The 15,542-nt window shown below is 37.1% G+C and overlaps 1 protein-coding gene and 1 long non-coding RNA gene across 15 annotated transcripts in view; one reads left to right on the top strand and one right to left on the bottom strand.

Moving 5' to 3' along the window:
- Positions 1–7,054, bottom strand: part of SUPT20H (SPT20 homolog, SAGA complex component) — a 37,724-nt gene extending 30,670 nt beyond the window's left edge. For 11 of the 14 annotated variants that reach the window (XM_036066906.2, XM_036066913.2, XM_036066912.2 and 8 more), the window contains exons 1-5: positions 6,636–6,813; positions 4,706–4,802; positions 1,773–1,808; positions 1,048–1,106; positions 713–779 (exon numbers count right to left, since the gene is read on the bottom strand). In XM_036066906.2, the coding sequence (XP_035922799.1) occupies positions 713–779; positions 1,048–1,106; positions 1,773–1,808; positions 4,706–4,708 (165 nt within the window). In that variant the 5' untranslated portion in view covers positions 4,709–4,802; positions 6,636–6,813. The other 3 variants (XM_078070428.1, XM_036066907.2, XM_036066908.2) reach the window with 3 other exon arrangements.
- Positions 7,055–7,123: 69 nt separating this feature from the next.
- LOC118521610 (uncharacterized) overlaps positions 7,124–15,542 on the top strand; it is a 476,460-nt gene continuing 468,041 nt past the window's right edge. Inside the window, exons 1-2 of the long non-coding RNA XR_013447011.1 lie at positions 7,124–7,261; positions 9,266–9,384. This is a non-coding gene — a long non-coding RNA (uncharacterized LOC118521610). The remainder of the gene's footprint in view (positions 7,262–9,265; positions 9,385–15,542) is intronic.

Raw genomic sequence — 15,542 nt, 5'->3', positions numbered from 1 at the left:
CTACATGGAGCTTGATCTCAGATCATGACCTGAGCCGAAATCAAGAGTCCGATGCTTAACTCACTGAGCCACCCAAGCGCCCCAAATGGTATTCATTTTTAGCTTATGTGCTGCCATAGCGAGCACAATGGTATTCATCTTTAAAGAAGTTCATAGAGCTTTTTAAGGCTCTTATAGCCCCCAAATCCAAAAGATATCAAGAAATCAATTTGTTACATTTCTATTGCCCATACTTTTATACTAAATAAAAATGAGTTAAGTTAACCTAGCCCTGAACTAATTTTTGTGACCAAATTCATCTTTTATTATCATACCTGAATTTCCTACACGTCCTTATAACCTTTCCAGTACAAATCACCCTGAGGAAATAGCTACTTTTTTCCTCCTGTCTTTGGCCTACAAATCACTTATCAGGGGGAAAAGAAGCAAAAGATAATATATACGGTGACTTCGCTTCTTTGGGCTTCTCAAGGAAATATTTTCCGTTACTTGGCAAACACTGTTCACCTCTCTTACCTAAGCAGGTGATCTCTACCCAGTGCCAGATTAGCCAAGGTTATGGGTCAGCTGCAGAATTGGCTAGTTTGGCTGGAAAAGATGTTAGTTCACTCACAAAAATATAAATCATGATGTGCTTCAAATTTAACTCCTTCAAATGTCCCTCTTCCTCTACATTTCAAAAGCAATAATGACATAAAAAATTTATACTTACCTTAACTTCAGGCTCTTTTTCACATTCTTCAATATATAAGTCATAAAGTTTTTGAAATACAGATTTTCTAAAATTTAATGAAACAAAATAATGTGACTATTATAATCATCATAAAATGAATGCTATTTTGAAATGTTCCCTAATTTTTTCCCCAATTTCCCCCAAACTGGGGGTGAAGTGGGGTTGGATATAGTAGCTAGTATCAACTTAGAAATTTCTAATACATGTAAAGTACCTCTAACATTTCTAGCACAGTGCCTAGAGGGAATGCAGTAAGTGGTAGCTATCATCATATTTTCAATAATCAAAGATATCAATCAATTAAGTATTCATACCTTCCACTAGACAGGTATTTCCTTTTAGGAGGTCTCTGTCGGGCACTTTCAATGACATACTAAAAAAGAAAAGTTTATGAAAACAGCTTGCCTTTTGCTTAGTGCATGAACAGCTCTATTGCATGAACAGCTCTAATGTAAGTATACCTATAACATGTGTTAAGACCAAAAAACTAGTCACTCAAGTCTCTGATTCATATTAAAATATACCTTAACTACTCATACCTTAAACTACTTAACGTCTAAATTTATGTTACAAACAAGTGAAATTTAAACTGTTCTAAAATTTAACACAATATTTCACTGCTATGATATAAGCAAAATGATATAGTTTCAGAACTATGATTTCACAGGTCAGAATTATTTTCAAAATGTTTTATGGTTGTTCAGAATATGCACAGCATATCCAGTTGCAAACACTCTATGTATTTTTGAACTATTTTCCCCTTTAATTGAGCAATTAGAAAACTTAAAAGGAAAACATAATTTTAGAAATTCTATGTCTTTGTTCAATAATTTTTATTCTACATTATCTAAGAATTCCAAATAAGAGATGACCCAAACCTCATCACAAAGTATTTTTATTTATAGCAAAATTATATGCATACTTATCCTAAAATTACGTTAATGTACTCCTCTGAGAACCACATACAAAAATCTCTTAAAACTGAGTTTTGTAAATTAAGACAACACTATTTCAACTTAGTAACTTAGTCACACCTCACCTCAGCACGATCCAAAGCTAGTTCTAAAGCTTGTTGCTGTAAAAAGTAAATAGTGTATTTGGTATTAGTTATTTTCACAAAAAATAATATAACACTTCTAGTTAAATGTTTATATACATTTTTATTTTCTAAAACATGTCTAACATATTTTCCTTTATTTTATATCCACCCACCCCACTTTATGCTCAAGATATATTACAAAGAAAAATCATGTCAGTCTTGGGCACCTGATTATGACAATAAATTATATAAGAAATGCTAAAATGGTTTTCTCTGGCTAGTGTTTATGGAGGCTAATACATAGCCAATGGTTGGATATAGAAACTACTACCATTCTACAAACTTCAAGTTCTTCAACATTCTAAGAACACCATTCAGAAAAATATACAGCCATCAAGTATGCACTTAAAGTGAAGCAAAGATTAACTCTCCTAATTTGCTAGGAATCCTGAAAATCGGGGGTGCTGTTATACTGGTACCTAACACCAATTTAGAAATTCCTAATATCTTAATGCAGAGAATCTATAATATAAGGTTTCTAGGTCAGTGCCCAGTAGAAATGCAATAAATGATAGCTATCATCACCACGTTTCAATGACTTTAAGATACCATCAACCGTAAGTATGCATCAGTATCCTAGGTAGTATTAAGAAAAAACGGCAGCCAATTATAACTGCAAGATGTCCTTAATTGTAGACTCATTGACTCAGTAATATTAAAATGTATAAGAAAATGCATCTAAAATTAATGAAATAATAGTTTTATTACTGCACGTCGGGCCTGAGAATAAAGAACAGATTCCCACCCATTCATCCATTTCTCTGAGACCCTTTTATCAAGGCAAAAGAAGAAGAAGATAAGCTCTGTTTTCCTCATTTGTAAAATTTTCTTTTGTAATGATATCTAAGAATAAAGAGTACTAGGTTTTAAATAAGTAAATTTTTTTTTAAAGATTTTATTTATTTATTTGACAAAGCAAGAGCAGGGGGAGCAGCAGGCAGAGGGAGAAGCAGGCTCCCTGCTAAGCAGGGAGCCTGATGTGGGACTCGATCCGGGACACCGGGATCATGACCTGAGCTGAAGGCAGTCGCTTAACTGACTGAGCCACCCAGGCCCCCCTAAATAAGTAAATTTAACACCAGTGATATCTCTTTCTAATTTTATGGTTTGGGTACCATACAGTGTTACAGTATTTTTCATTCACAATGATAGTCTTTAATTTTTAATTCCACTGAGAGGCAGAGAACTTTCATTTTTTATTAACAAGGGCCTAAATTATTTTATTTTATTTTGTAGACTGCAGTAATTCTACCTACTAAATTCTATGGGGTAAAAACTAGCACCCACCAAAATCCCAAGAAAGCAATGGGAAAAAGAAATACTGCCAGCCTTTGGAAATCATGGAAAGGTTTAAGTGACCCTGCCACCCTAGCTCTAGGGATGGAGAATTCATATGATGACAAAAATAGCTGGTCTTTTTAGACTGCAAGAAACAAAACAAAACCCCCCAAAAAACAACAACAACAAAACAAACCACTCACATTACCAAACATCTAAAATGTAAAAGTGAAAAAAGGCTAAAATATGCCATCATTTCAAAAAGTTCAGTTAAAATAAATTTATACCAATTTATGAAAATAATCTTATAAGCAGCAGATTCCTAATGAAATTGGTTCCCAGGATTCAAGGTGACATTCTCGAGTATAAACCATTTTCCAGCACAAAACTGTAACTCTAGATATGCCCTTTTAACAAATATATAAGGTTCTTTTAATTCTTTTGGTCATAAAAATCTTAAAATAGGGCGCCTGGGTGGCTCAGTCGTTAAGCGTCTGCCTTTGGCTCAGGTCATGATCCCACGGTCCTGGGATCGAGTCCCACATTGGGCTCCCTGCTCAGCGGGAAGCCTGCTCGCTCTCTCCCACTCCCCCTGCTTGTGTTCCTGCTCTCACTATCTCTCTCTGTCAAATAAATAAATAAAATCTTAAAAAAAAAAAAATCTTAAAATAAGTTCATATAAAAAATTATAATAAACACAATCAAATGTATACTCTAGGACAACTGGCTATTGTTAGTCTTCTCAAGTAAATGTCTCATCCTCTGAAATCAAAACTTCAAAAGCTCTAGTGAGATATAACTGCTTATGTTTATAAGCATCATTTATTCACTACCTCCTTCTAACACTTGAGAGGAAAGTGATAGCTAATATGGATGCAAGATGTTAAGTGAGGTCAGCCCCTCATTTTGACAGCTCTACTTTTCTCTAACAGGCAGTGGTGGATAGGCAAGATCAGAAGAGAGGATAAACGTTTTCAAAGGTTTATTCAGCACTGTGGTCAGTGTTTATTTTTTCATTGTTAAATGCTGCTGCTTCTTTCAAACACAATAAAGTGATTTTTTTTTCCCCTTTGTTTTTAAATATTTTCATGGCAAAAGGTAAATGCCCAGCCCCAAGTATGTTTAACAACTGTTAAGTCAGTGAACAGAAATGTGCCATTAGAAGGCTAACATTGATTCTGCTTTAAATGTTATTTGTGGTAAGCAGGTTACATTTGTTTTTAAACAACAACAACAATCTAAATTAAGAGGAACTTTAAAATATGAGAAACCTGTGCCCCCTCCAAGTCATTCGTATTTATACCCATCCTCCTTGCCAGTGATTTGACTGTGGCAGGTGAAGTAGTATTTTTTAATGCTTCACAAACATAAGGACAAATTATCTTTTTAAGTTAGACATAATTATAACATTGAATTGAGAGATGAGCTCCCTATTTTCTAGAAAAGATTTTGCAGGTGAGCGCTAAGTAATTTCCTAGGTAGGGTAACTTAGGCATACATGAGTATTTATTTCTGTACCTGTAATACAGATATTTTTATAGAGATAAAGAGAACACTCTAAAACACAAATAAGAACATAATGAGCTACAGCTTACCATTGTGGTATAAAATAGGGGTCCAAAAAGAAGAGATAACTTATGTGCGTTGATGAAGAGGGGTGAAAACCATGTCTTTAATATCAATCTTATAGTGCTAAAAAAGCAAAAACAACAAAAGCCCCCACATTAACATAAAGCGATTAAGAGAAATCAGATTATCTCGTTATTAAGGAAAATTACTTGAGAAATAGAAATTTTTGAACACATTTTTAAATAATCAGCAACAATAAAAATCACATATCACAGTCTTTCCAATTGTTGAAAAGTACAGTTTTAACTAGGTAAATTATAATCATTACTTGCTTTCTTCAAAAAATTTAACATCCAGGAGAGAAAAGAATAAATGTCTTCAAATTTCTCCTCTCCATCACCACTGTTGCTACTGTCATTGTTCCTATGGATTATTCTAACAGTCTATCCACTAACCTGCATCCCTGTACAGTTCACTTTACAAATCACACATTTCATCACACCTGCTAATAAAAGATATTCCCCCAAATATCCGAAGCTACATTTGGCAGATACAGCTCCAGTCCCTCTAGCCCTTCCCCTCTTCAAGCAAACTGGATACATTGCTAAAGAATCTCATTCCTCTAACACATGGGTTCTCACCCTGGCTACACAACAGAATAACCTGGGGAGCTTCAAGAAGTGGTATACTCATGCAGTATACAATACTCATGCAGTGATTCTGATTAACTGGTCTGGAGTAGGGCCTACGGATCAGAATTTTTTGAAACCTCCAGGTGATGCAAAGGCTAATTTTACCTAACTCCCTCTAACTTGTGTGTCTACACACCACTAAGCTATAAAAACCACATCCTCGAGTGACAGAAAACAGTATTTTCCATGTGAAATTTTTGTTTTTGGTGAACCCAAAGCTTAGGTTTTGCCAGTTTGGGTTTAAGAAACAAACAAACAAACAAAACAAAACAAAAAACACGAAAAAATTACAGGCACCATCCAAGTTCCAGGAATAATAATTTAAAAAGTAAGACATTAATCCTACCTTCCAACAGCTCATGGATTTAATATAAGTTTAAGTTAAGGTGAAAATTTCTGACCACTGAATCTAAAGATGAAGGTACACCAGGTACAGGCAAGATGTGATGACTAATCTCTGTCACTAAATTGGGGAGGGGGATGGGAAGAGGAAGGCTTCCCAACTTTAAATTATTTAAGTATTACAGACAAAAACCATTAACTACGTATACAATTTACAAACCAAACATTATGACCGCATACAGCATTTACCAGAACCCTGTGAAAAAACCATTGTAATTATCGTCTCCATTTTACAAAATAAGGCACTCAAAACGAAGGAATTTCCCAAGACCACACAACAGACTGGAATTCAGACCTCTAAATTTTTAATCTTAGATTCTTTCTACTAAAGCTCACGACCTTCAGACCATTCAATCCAGCACCCGTTTTTAGATTTTAAATCGGATTCTGCTCAGACTAATGTACATTTTTTTTTCTTAATTTTGATCTAACTTCATATCATGGTTCTCAACCTTCGTACACTATACTCAAATCTAACTCGGAAAATCTTGCTAATCACTATTTTCCTACCAGGGACTTTAATGTATGGTACTCAGGAAAACGCAGCCCCTCCTGATGCGATGGTTACAGGAGATGGCTTCCAGGAACAGCGAGCTCTTAATTTCTGAACTCCCGGTAACTATGGCAAGGACCAGTAATGAATCCAACTGTAAAACTAGCAACCGATTCCACTGCTTTTCCTGACCGACCTGACGCTTCAACTGTTCGAGTTTTTTTTTTGTTTTTGAAACAACTTAGGCTTTACCAACATAACGCCACAACTCAACAGCAGGGCGAACAGCCTTTATTCAATATGGATACCAAGAAACCCTCCCCCAAAGCGCTACGCGAAATTCTTGGAAATTTCCGGAAATACCCGTACCTGGAATCCAAAAGTCAAACTACAACGAAAAGCGTTGCTTGGAAACACTGCTAGAGTCAACTAAGGCGACTACCCGGGGTGCGAGGGCTCAGCCCAGTCCGCCCCCGTCTCTGGGAACACCTTCCTTCTGCGGGATGCCGGCTCTGTGGAAAGCCGCGAAAAGCCACTCGGGAAGCCGCTCGCTTACCTTTGACCCCAGCCAAGATCTCGCGCGCCAAACCGTCGCTGGGGGCCCGCCACTCCCACCCGCCACCGCCCACCTGTGCGGAACGCCGCCGCGCTGGCCTCATGACGGCGCGTCTGGCTCGGCCGGAACGCGACGTGCGGGCAAGGGCCCCGCGCTGCAGGCTGCAGGTTCGTTCCGTACGTCCCCTCGCGGGAGCTTCGCAGCTCAGTCATAGGCCTGTTCCGGCGCCCGCACTTCCGACTGGCGCGCTGGGCGGGGCGAGCTGGGGACCGCAGGCGGAAGAGGTGGAGTTGGGAGGGTCGGGCGGCACCCGGGAGGCGTGTGCGCCAAAGTCTGGTGTCGCCGGGGCGGGTCCCCACAAAGACCTTGGGGACTCAGGCCCGGCGGGGGGGGCACAAGCTCCTTCGCGGGCCCGGCATCCAGCCCCGTAAAATGCGAGGTAGGATGTGGCTATTTGGAAGATAGGGTGCCCTTCTGAATTTCTGGAGTGAAAGAGTCTTGGAACGAGCTTTTATTCTCAGCCCATCCAAACGGAAAGGGAACTTCATCATTTCTACAGTTAATAGTTCAAGCCATTCAGCCCTCGATAGTGTATGTCAAATGCCAGTGAATTTAATGTTTAAAAAATTCCAAAAAACAAACAGAAGCAACCTCACTGAGGAGTTCTAACAATTCAGAAAGGAAATAACCAGCATACATTACAATGTCTAATTGTAGTTCTGCACCTCTAAACAACTTTGGTTGTTGGGTATAAACTTTATTCTTATTGAGGTGAAATTCACAGAACATGAAACATTTTAAGAGTATAATTCAGTAGCATTTAGTACATTCATGATGTTGTGCAACCACCAACTCTAATTCCAAAACATTTTCATCAACCTCATTAAGTATTTACTCTCCATTTTTCCCTCTCTTAGACCTCAGCAGACACCAATTACTTTCAGAGTCTTTAGATTTACCTAATCTGGATATTTCCCCAAAATGGAAAATGTGACCTTTTTTTTGTGTCAGTCTTCTTTCACTTAGCATAATGTTTTCTAGGTCCATCCACCTTGTAGCAAGTATCAGTACTTAATTCCTTTTTATGGCTTATATTCTGTCCCACTGTATGTATATGCCACAGTTTTATGCATTGGCCCATTGATGGCCATTTGGGTTATTTACACCTTTGGACTATTGTGTATGGTGCTGCTATGAATATTTGTTTTGTATTTGAGTCCTGTTTTCAATTTGGGGGTGGGTGGGTAATATACCCTAAAAGAAAACCAGAGCCTGACATAGTTCAAGTGGTAAAAACAGATTTTATTCGGGAACTATTGCAAAAGAGGGAAAGAGACCTCAGTATAGAACTGGACTCAATTCCACATATACAGCATGAACAAATAGTAATTTATAGCCAAGGAGCAGAGTTGGAGAGCAGTGGACGGAAGTTTCTTAACAGGAAATAATAAGGGTCAGGGGGCATTCTGTCTAAACTGACTTGTTGGGATTCTGACTGAAGGCAGATTAGGTTGATCAGGCACCAAGGGTGGGGACTAAGAGTTTGATCAGATACTGAAGGTGATCAGATATCCAGGGGGATCCAGATACACAGTTCTTTGTAAACTGACTTAGGATTCTTGCTACAACTGGTTGATACATGTCCCACAAATCAGACTAGAATCATGGAGAGAGCTTATCAAATACCTAGGAGTGGAAATGCTGGGTCATATGGTAATTCTACTCTTAAATATTTGGGAAATTGATAAAACTGTTTTCCAAAGCAGCTGAGACATTTTACATACTAATAGCAATCAATATGTGGTGGTTCCAATTTCTCTACATCCTCACCAAATTTCTTTTTTAAAAATTATACTCATCCTAGTAGGTAGGAAATAGTATCTTATTGTGGTTTTGATTTGTTTTTCCTAAGGCTAGTAATGTTGCACATCTTTTCATGTCCGTGTTGGCCATTTGTGTATCTTTGGAGAACTGTCTATTCAAGTCCTTTGCCTATTTTTTAATTGGGTTGTCTTTGTTGTTTAAGTTATGAGTTCTTTCTGTATTCTGGATACTAGACCCTAATCAGATATATGATTTGCAAATATTTTCTTCCATTCTGTAGGTTGTCTTTTCACTTTCTTGCTAATGTCCTTTGATGTACAAACTTAAATTTTTGATGAAGCCTAGTTTATTTTTCTCTCTTATGGCTTGTGCTTTTGGTGTCATACTTAAAAACCCATTGCCAAATCCAAATTCATAAGGATTGTCAAAAACCAAACTCTGTACACTGAGTAAAATAAAACAGAAAGATGAGTTTGTTGCAGTGGTTTTGACCTGTAAACTCGGAAACTCAAGACTAAGAGAGCAATGAGTTTCAAGTTAAAAGGTGTTTATGGGGTAAACATGGAAGTTATTTGACTTTTTCAGTTGATTGGATGCTTGGTCTTCTTATTTGTGTCAGGGTAGCTGAGTCAGAGAAAAAAGAAAGTCCAAAGATGGCATGAACAGACTTGGCATTTGGGGGTATCACTGTCCTGGGCTGATTTCTGAGAGGAGCCATAAGTTACTACAATTTGTCAGGTAAGGCTAAGTTTTGTTTTTCTTTAATGTGCCTGCATTGATCAACACCATTTTGTCCCCATCATAAGTGACTCCATTTTAATTTTGATTCTGTAGGATTTACCCTTAGGATTTCTTTTAAGAGTTTTATGATTTTAGCTCATGTATTTAAGTCATTGATTTGCTTTCAGTTAGTTTTTGTATATGTTGTGTAATGGGGATCTCATTTCATTCTTTTGCATGTTGTCCCAGACCCATTTGTTGAAGAGCCTATTCTTACTCCCCGTGAATGGTCTTGACCTCCATATCAAAAATCAGTTTGCCATACCTGTATGGGTTTGTTTCTGGACTGTTAATTCTACTCCATTGGTCTTTATGTCTATCCTGTGTCAGTGTAGGTATCCCCATCTTTTCAAAATTTGTGTTATGCCACTTTGCTTTTACAAAAGACCTACATTAGTACCTGTTTTCATTAATTGAAAGAAATCTGAAAAGAATTTTTGCTTTTACGACAAAAGATTAAAAGAGAAAAAAACGTTCAGCGTTTGTTTTGTAGTGAGCCTTTATAGAGGCAGCATGCACCCTGAGCAGCAAGAGTGGCACAACCAAGCTCTTTCTCTGGGAACTACATCTCGGTATCAAGCCACCATAGCTTTGCACAGTGTCTGTGAGCATCTGTGCTTAATCTTGATTTATGTTGTGCATCCATTTAGCAAGATGTGTTCTAAAGTATCAGAAAAGCCTGAGAGAGATTGTTTTTCCATGTAAAATTGTAATTTTCCATGTAAATTAATGTTAATTGCTTCTTCACTCTATGCCGTTTCAGTTTATAAAAGGTTTCATAGGAACTCTATTTTTGGATAGCAGGAAGAAATCTGTACCATACTGTTTTGATTACTGTAGCTTTGTAGTAGTTTTAAAATGGGGAAGTGTAAGTCCTCCAGTTTTGTTCTTCTTTTCTAATATTGTTTTGGCTCCCTTGCAACTTTATATGAATTTGAGGATCAGCTTTTCCATTTTTGCAAAAAGACCACTAGGATTTTGATAGGGATTGTATTGAATCGGTAGATAACTTTGACAAATATTGGTGTGTTAAATAGTCAGTTTTCCAATTCATGAGCATGATGTCTTTCCATTTATTTAGGTCTTCTTTAATTTTTTTCAGCAATGTTTTGTGGTTTTCAGTACACAAAATTTTCATCTCCTTAAATTTATTCTTAGGTATTCCATCATTTTGAATGCTATCTTAATCGGCTTAAGTTGCTATAACAAAATGCTGCATACTGGGTGTCTTAAACAACAGAAATTTCTTTGTTACAGTTCTGGAGACTGGGAATCCAAGATCAAGGCCAATATGGTTTCTGGTGAGAGTTTTATTCCTGGCTTGTGGATAGCTGCCTTCTCACTTTGTCCTTCCATAGTGGGCAGGGAGAGAAAGAAAGGGAGACGGGGTGTACTCTGGTGTCTATTCTTAAGGATACTAAGCTATCAGATCAGGGCCCTACCCTTATGACCTCATTTAACCTTAAATTACCCTCTTATAGGCCTTATCTCAAAAACAATCAAATGGGAGATTAGGGCTTCAACATATGGATTTTGGAGGGACACAATTCAGTCCGTAGCAGATGGTATTATAAGTGGAATTATCACTTAATTTCCTTTTTGGGTTACTCATTGTTAGTGTATTTAAAAAAAACACAGTTTTTGAGTGTTGATCTTGTACTCTGCAAATTTGCCAAATTTATTTATTAGCTCTAATAATTGTGTGTGTGTGTATGTGTGTATGTTCTTTAGGATTTCTATATACAGAATCATAGCATCTGTTAATTGAGATAGTTTTACTTCTTCCTTAAAATTTGGATGCCTTTTATTTCTTTCGCTTGTCTAATTGCTTTGGTTAAGGTCATTCTTTCATTTGAAGGAATTGGCTCATGCAGTTGTTAACGCTGGCAAGTCTGAAATTTGTAGGGCAGGGTGGTAGACTGAAAACTCAAGCAGGAGTTGATGTTGCAGTCTTGAGAGAGAATTTGTTCTTTTCCAAAAAAACCTCAGTTTTTGCTGTAAAGGCCTTTGTGTATTATGAAGATTGATTGAAAAAGGCCTACCTATATCATCAAGAGTAATCTTCTTTATTTAGAATCAATCAGTTTTAGATGAAAAACACATCTACAGAATTCTTTTCACAGTAACACCTGGATTAGTGTTTGATTAAATAGGTGGATAGCAAAGCTGACACATAAAACCAATCATCACACCCAGTGTGGTAGATAGTTTTATTCACAATTTTTTAAATAAAAAATTTCACTTTTGTCATGGCTTCAGTTTGGGTAGAATATACTTCCCCCACCCTAGTGACTTTGCATTTTGCCGTATGACTTGCTTTGGCCAATGGAATGTGAGTGGATGTAACATATGTCCACCAGTTGGGAAACTAGATGTGGTCTTAGAGAGAAGGGGAAGGCCTGTATATTCTGAATCCTTTGGCTTTGCGTGTATGTGCTTGCATTTGTATGTATGTGTTTCTGCAGGCAATGATATAGTGTCCAGCTTGAAATGGCTCCTACTGGCAAAAGAAGAAATACTTGGAGCACCAAGGACAATTAAAAAGTGTTTGCAATGGATTGAAACTCATTAAATATGTTAAAAATACATGAATTCTTAATATTGCTTAAAAAAAAAGCTCACTAGTCCCATTGAAGATTGCTAGGACACCAGTTCATTATTCTGAAATTGGTAAATAATGGTTAAAAAAGCAAAACAATTAACCTGCTTTTCCTACATAAACTGAAATTCAGAGTAACCAAATTGTTGATGAAGAAAAACTTTTATGGAAAACGTCCAGTGAATAAATGAGGGAGGAATGATAATAATATCACCATTTTGCAACCCATAATAAAATAATGTTTCTAAGAAATAACAAGTCCAGTTCCACATATAAGGAGCTCGGAAGTTGCTACTCCATCCCAACAATAAGTAAAAAGATGATCAAACTGAAAAATCAACAACTCTTTTTAGATCTGCAAGAGAAGTGAGGTCACAGGGCATATAATGCCCGCCAAATAGAGAGACTGACACTTGAATATAGAATCACAATGTATTGGAGCAGCAACCTCCATGGGAACCAGTGCCCGGGTAGGGAAACCTGAATTGCAGTTGATGAATTGCTGGAGGCTCAGTGTGGACAATTCTGACACTTAAAAGCTCCAGGGGGACGGAGTTATGAGGCAGCCCCCACACTTTTGTAAATTTACACCTCCAAGAACTCTACAAGATTCTCACAGTAAATATCAGAGAAAAATCTTGTGCTCCAACAGGAGGAGAGGAAAAGGAGCCATCTGAAAATAAACCAGAGAACTCTCTTCTTCTTAGTAAGGCTTGCCCTCAGAGGAAACTCGTTAACCAGAGCCTAACTTGTTGGGGTTTTATCAGAGCCTAGATGACCTGGGGAAAAGGAAATACTCAACTCTAGCCCACTCTAGCCATCCTATCCCACATATGAGAGGATGGGGGCAGAAAACTGAGAAGCACTTGTGAAGTTCACGTTCAGAGGCATAGGCTCACTGAAAGACTGAGACCTACTCATGGGACTGTAGAATGCTTCACCTCCCCTAAATCTCACCACTACATTATGAAAGGCCTGTTTACAACAGTTCTTTTTATATGTCCAGCAATCAAGAAAAAGATAGAAGACATCCCAAAAGACAAAAAACATTGTTTGAAGAGACAAAGCAAGCATCAGAACCAGACATTGCATGGATATTGGAATTATCAGATTGGTACTTTAAAACTGTGATTAAATGCTGAGGGCTCTAAGGGATGAAGTAGACAGCATTCAAGAGTAGATGGACAATATAAGCATAGAGATGAAAGTCCTAACAAAGAACCAAAAATAAATGTTAGAGACCAAAAAATGTATAAAAGAAATGAATGTCTTTGATGGGCCTATTAGTAGACTGGACATGGCTAAGGAAATAATAACTAATGTTTGCCAAATAACCATTTGGTGGATGGTTGAAAGGGAACTTTATAAAAATGGATCAGACTGACAACACTTGATTAATCTTAATAGTACTGCAAGTGAGATGATCAAGTATTGTGTACCTCCTGATGTGATACATTTCATATTGTTACTCTCTTTGAAATATTTTCACAAAACCAGAAATTGATTCTAAATCTAATGAAGCCTCTAGATCTGACTGCTGAAAGAGGAAGGCACAGAGTAACATGTTAAGTAATATCATGATAATAGAATCCACCCAGTACATAATGTGGTAACCACTGTAGGAAAATGGAATGTAAACTGGCTATGTTAACTGTTACGGGCTGAATTTTGTCCCCTCCAAAATTCTATGCTGAAGCTCGAACCCCTAGTACCTCAGAATGTGACTGTATTTGTAAATAGAGTCTTTAAAGAGGTGATTAAGTTAAATGAAGCTGTTAATATGGGCCCTAATCTAGTATGATGGGTACCCTTGTAAAAAGAGGTTGGGGCACATAGACACCAGAGATAAGAGCACAACAAATCTGTGGTATTTTGTTATGGCAGCCTCAGCAAATTAATACAATAACACTAGGTGGAATAATGGTTTTTTGGTTATAGGAGTAACAAAAATGGACCTTATCTATTAGAAATATAAAATGTAGTGTTTACAGGTGAAATGAATTTTGGGATCTGGCTTGAAAATACATGGTAGATGAAATAAGAATGGCAAATTTTTGTTAATTATTAAAACTGAGTAAGAGGTATTAGAAGTGCATTGTATCTCCACCTTTGTATATGTTTGAAGATGTCCAAAATAAACAGTTAAACATGTATGCACATGCACACACATACACATACATGCAATATGCCAATATATATCATATGTAAATAGAGTTTTTCTCAGAATTCTGGCTCAAATTCATTCACTCTCATGGATTTGGCTACTGCCCATATGCTAAAGACTCTCAAATCTACAGTTTTACCCATTTCTGGTAACTCAACATTTTTACTTGCTGTACCAGAGGCCTTTCACATGTGAAGTGTCCAAAATGAATTCCTCATCTTTTCCTTCAGATTTTCCATGTTTTCCCTGCTGGTGATCATCAACTTCCCACAGGCGAGAGTCTGGCTTAGAGAGCTCCTCTCTTAGGCCGCATATCTCACCAGTCCTCAAGTTCCTGGAATTCTGTTTCTAAATACCTGTTGGGTCTGTCCTCTCCTCTCTTATGGTGTCCCTTCCATGGCTCGCGTTCTGGTTCACTGTACTCTTACCTGGATGGCTGTAGGTCCCTTTTACAGGTCTTTGCTTACTTTCTCATCCTGGGTTTCCCTCTGCTAGCTTTGTTCATGTTGTTGCTAAAGTTGTCTTTTTTTCTCATAACTTTCTTTGAATATAATGGACAGATAATATATTAACATGAAGCAGTGCAAAAGTGTATAGCTATAGAAAAGTGAGTCTATCATTGTGGCACAATTTATGGTAGCGCAGATCTAGAAGGAACCAAATTTCCATCAAAAGGTAACCCAAGTAAACCAAGGTAGGGCCACATAATAGAGTAATCTGTGGCCCTAAAAAGGAATAAAGACTATATCTGTCTATAGCATATATTGTTGTGTGAAGAAAGCCCCACACCTATAATGAGACCTGATTCCTTTTAGTGGGAAAGTAGAGCACAATAGTGGCTTTATTACCTGGCACTAATAGTGTTCATGGCTTCTGGATTAGTCATTGTTTCTAGGTATTTCAGTGGACAGTGGTAGGAAATAAATATAAGTATAAATAAAGTAAAAAATAAATATATTAATATACATCATGAAATTTATGGGCATTTCAGTTTAAATTCAGTATTTTGGGTTATTTAAACTCTTTATCTTACTTGTGTATGGCCTTTCTCCCACAGTGAAAAATGCTGGTCTGCAAGTGCACCAAAATAATGACTCGTTGCTTTGTCCTACAGTACATTTGCAACTGTCTCAGAATAACAGCATCAAAACTACCATCAACAGTATGATCACTGTAACATTTAAAGATTTTTTTTTTGTCCTTAGAGTATATACTATAAAAAATACATATACAAATTCTGTTTTTTAAAAAAAAGACATTTGAAATAATTTCTTTCAGGTTGGTTTTGTTTTGCTTTTGTTTTTAGGAATTGATTTTTTTAAATAATTTACTTTTATAAGAATGTGAAATAAA

The sequence above is a fragment of the Halichoerus grypus genome, chromosome 4, assembly GCF_964656455.1.
Source record: "Halichoerus grypus chromosome 4, mHalGry1.hap1.1, whole genome shotgun sequence".
Classification (NCBI taxonomy): domain Eukaryota; kingdom Metazoa; phylum Chordata; class Mammalia; order Carnivora; family Phocidae; genus Halichoerus; species Halichoerus grypus.
This window is presented reverse-complemented; position numbering and strand designations above follow the sequence as displayed.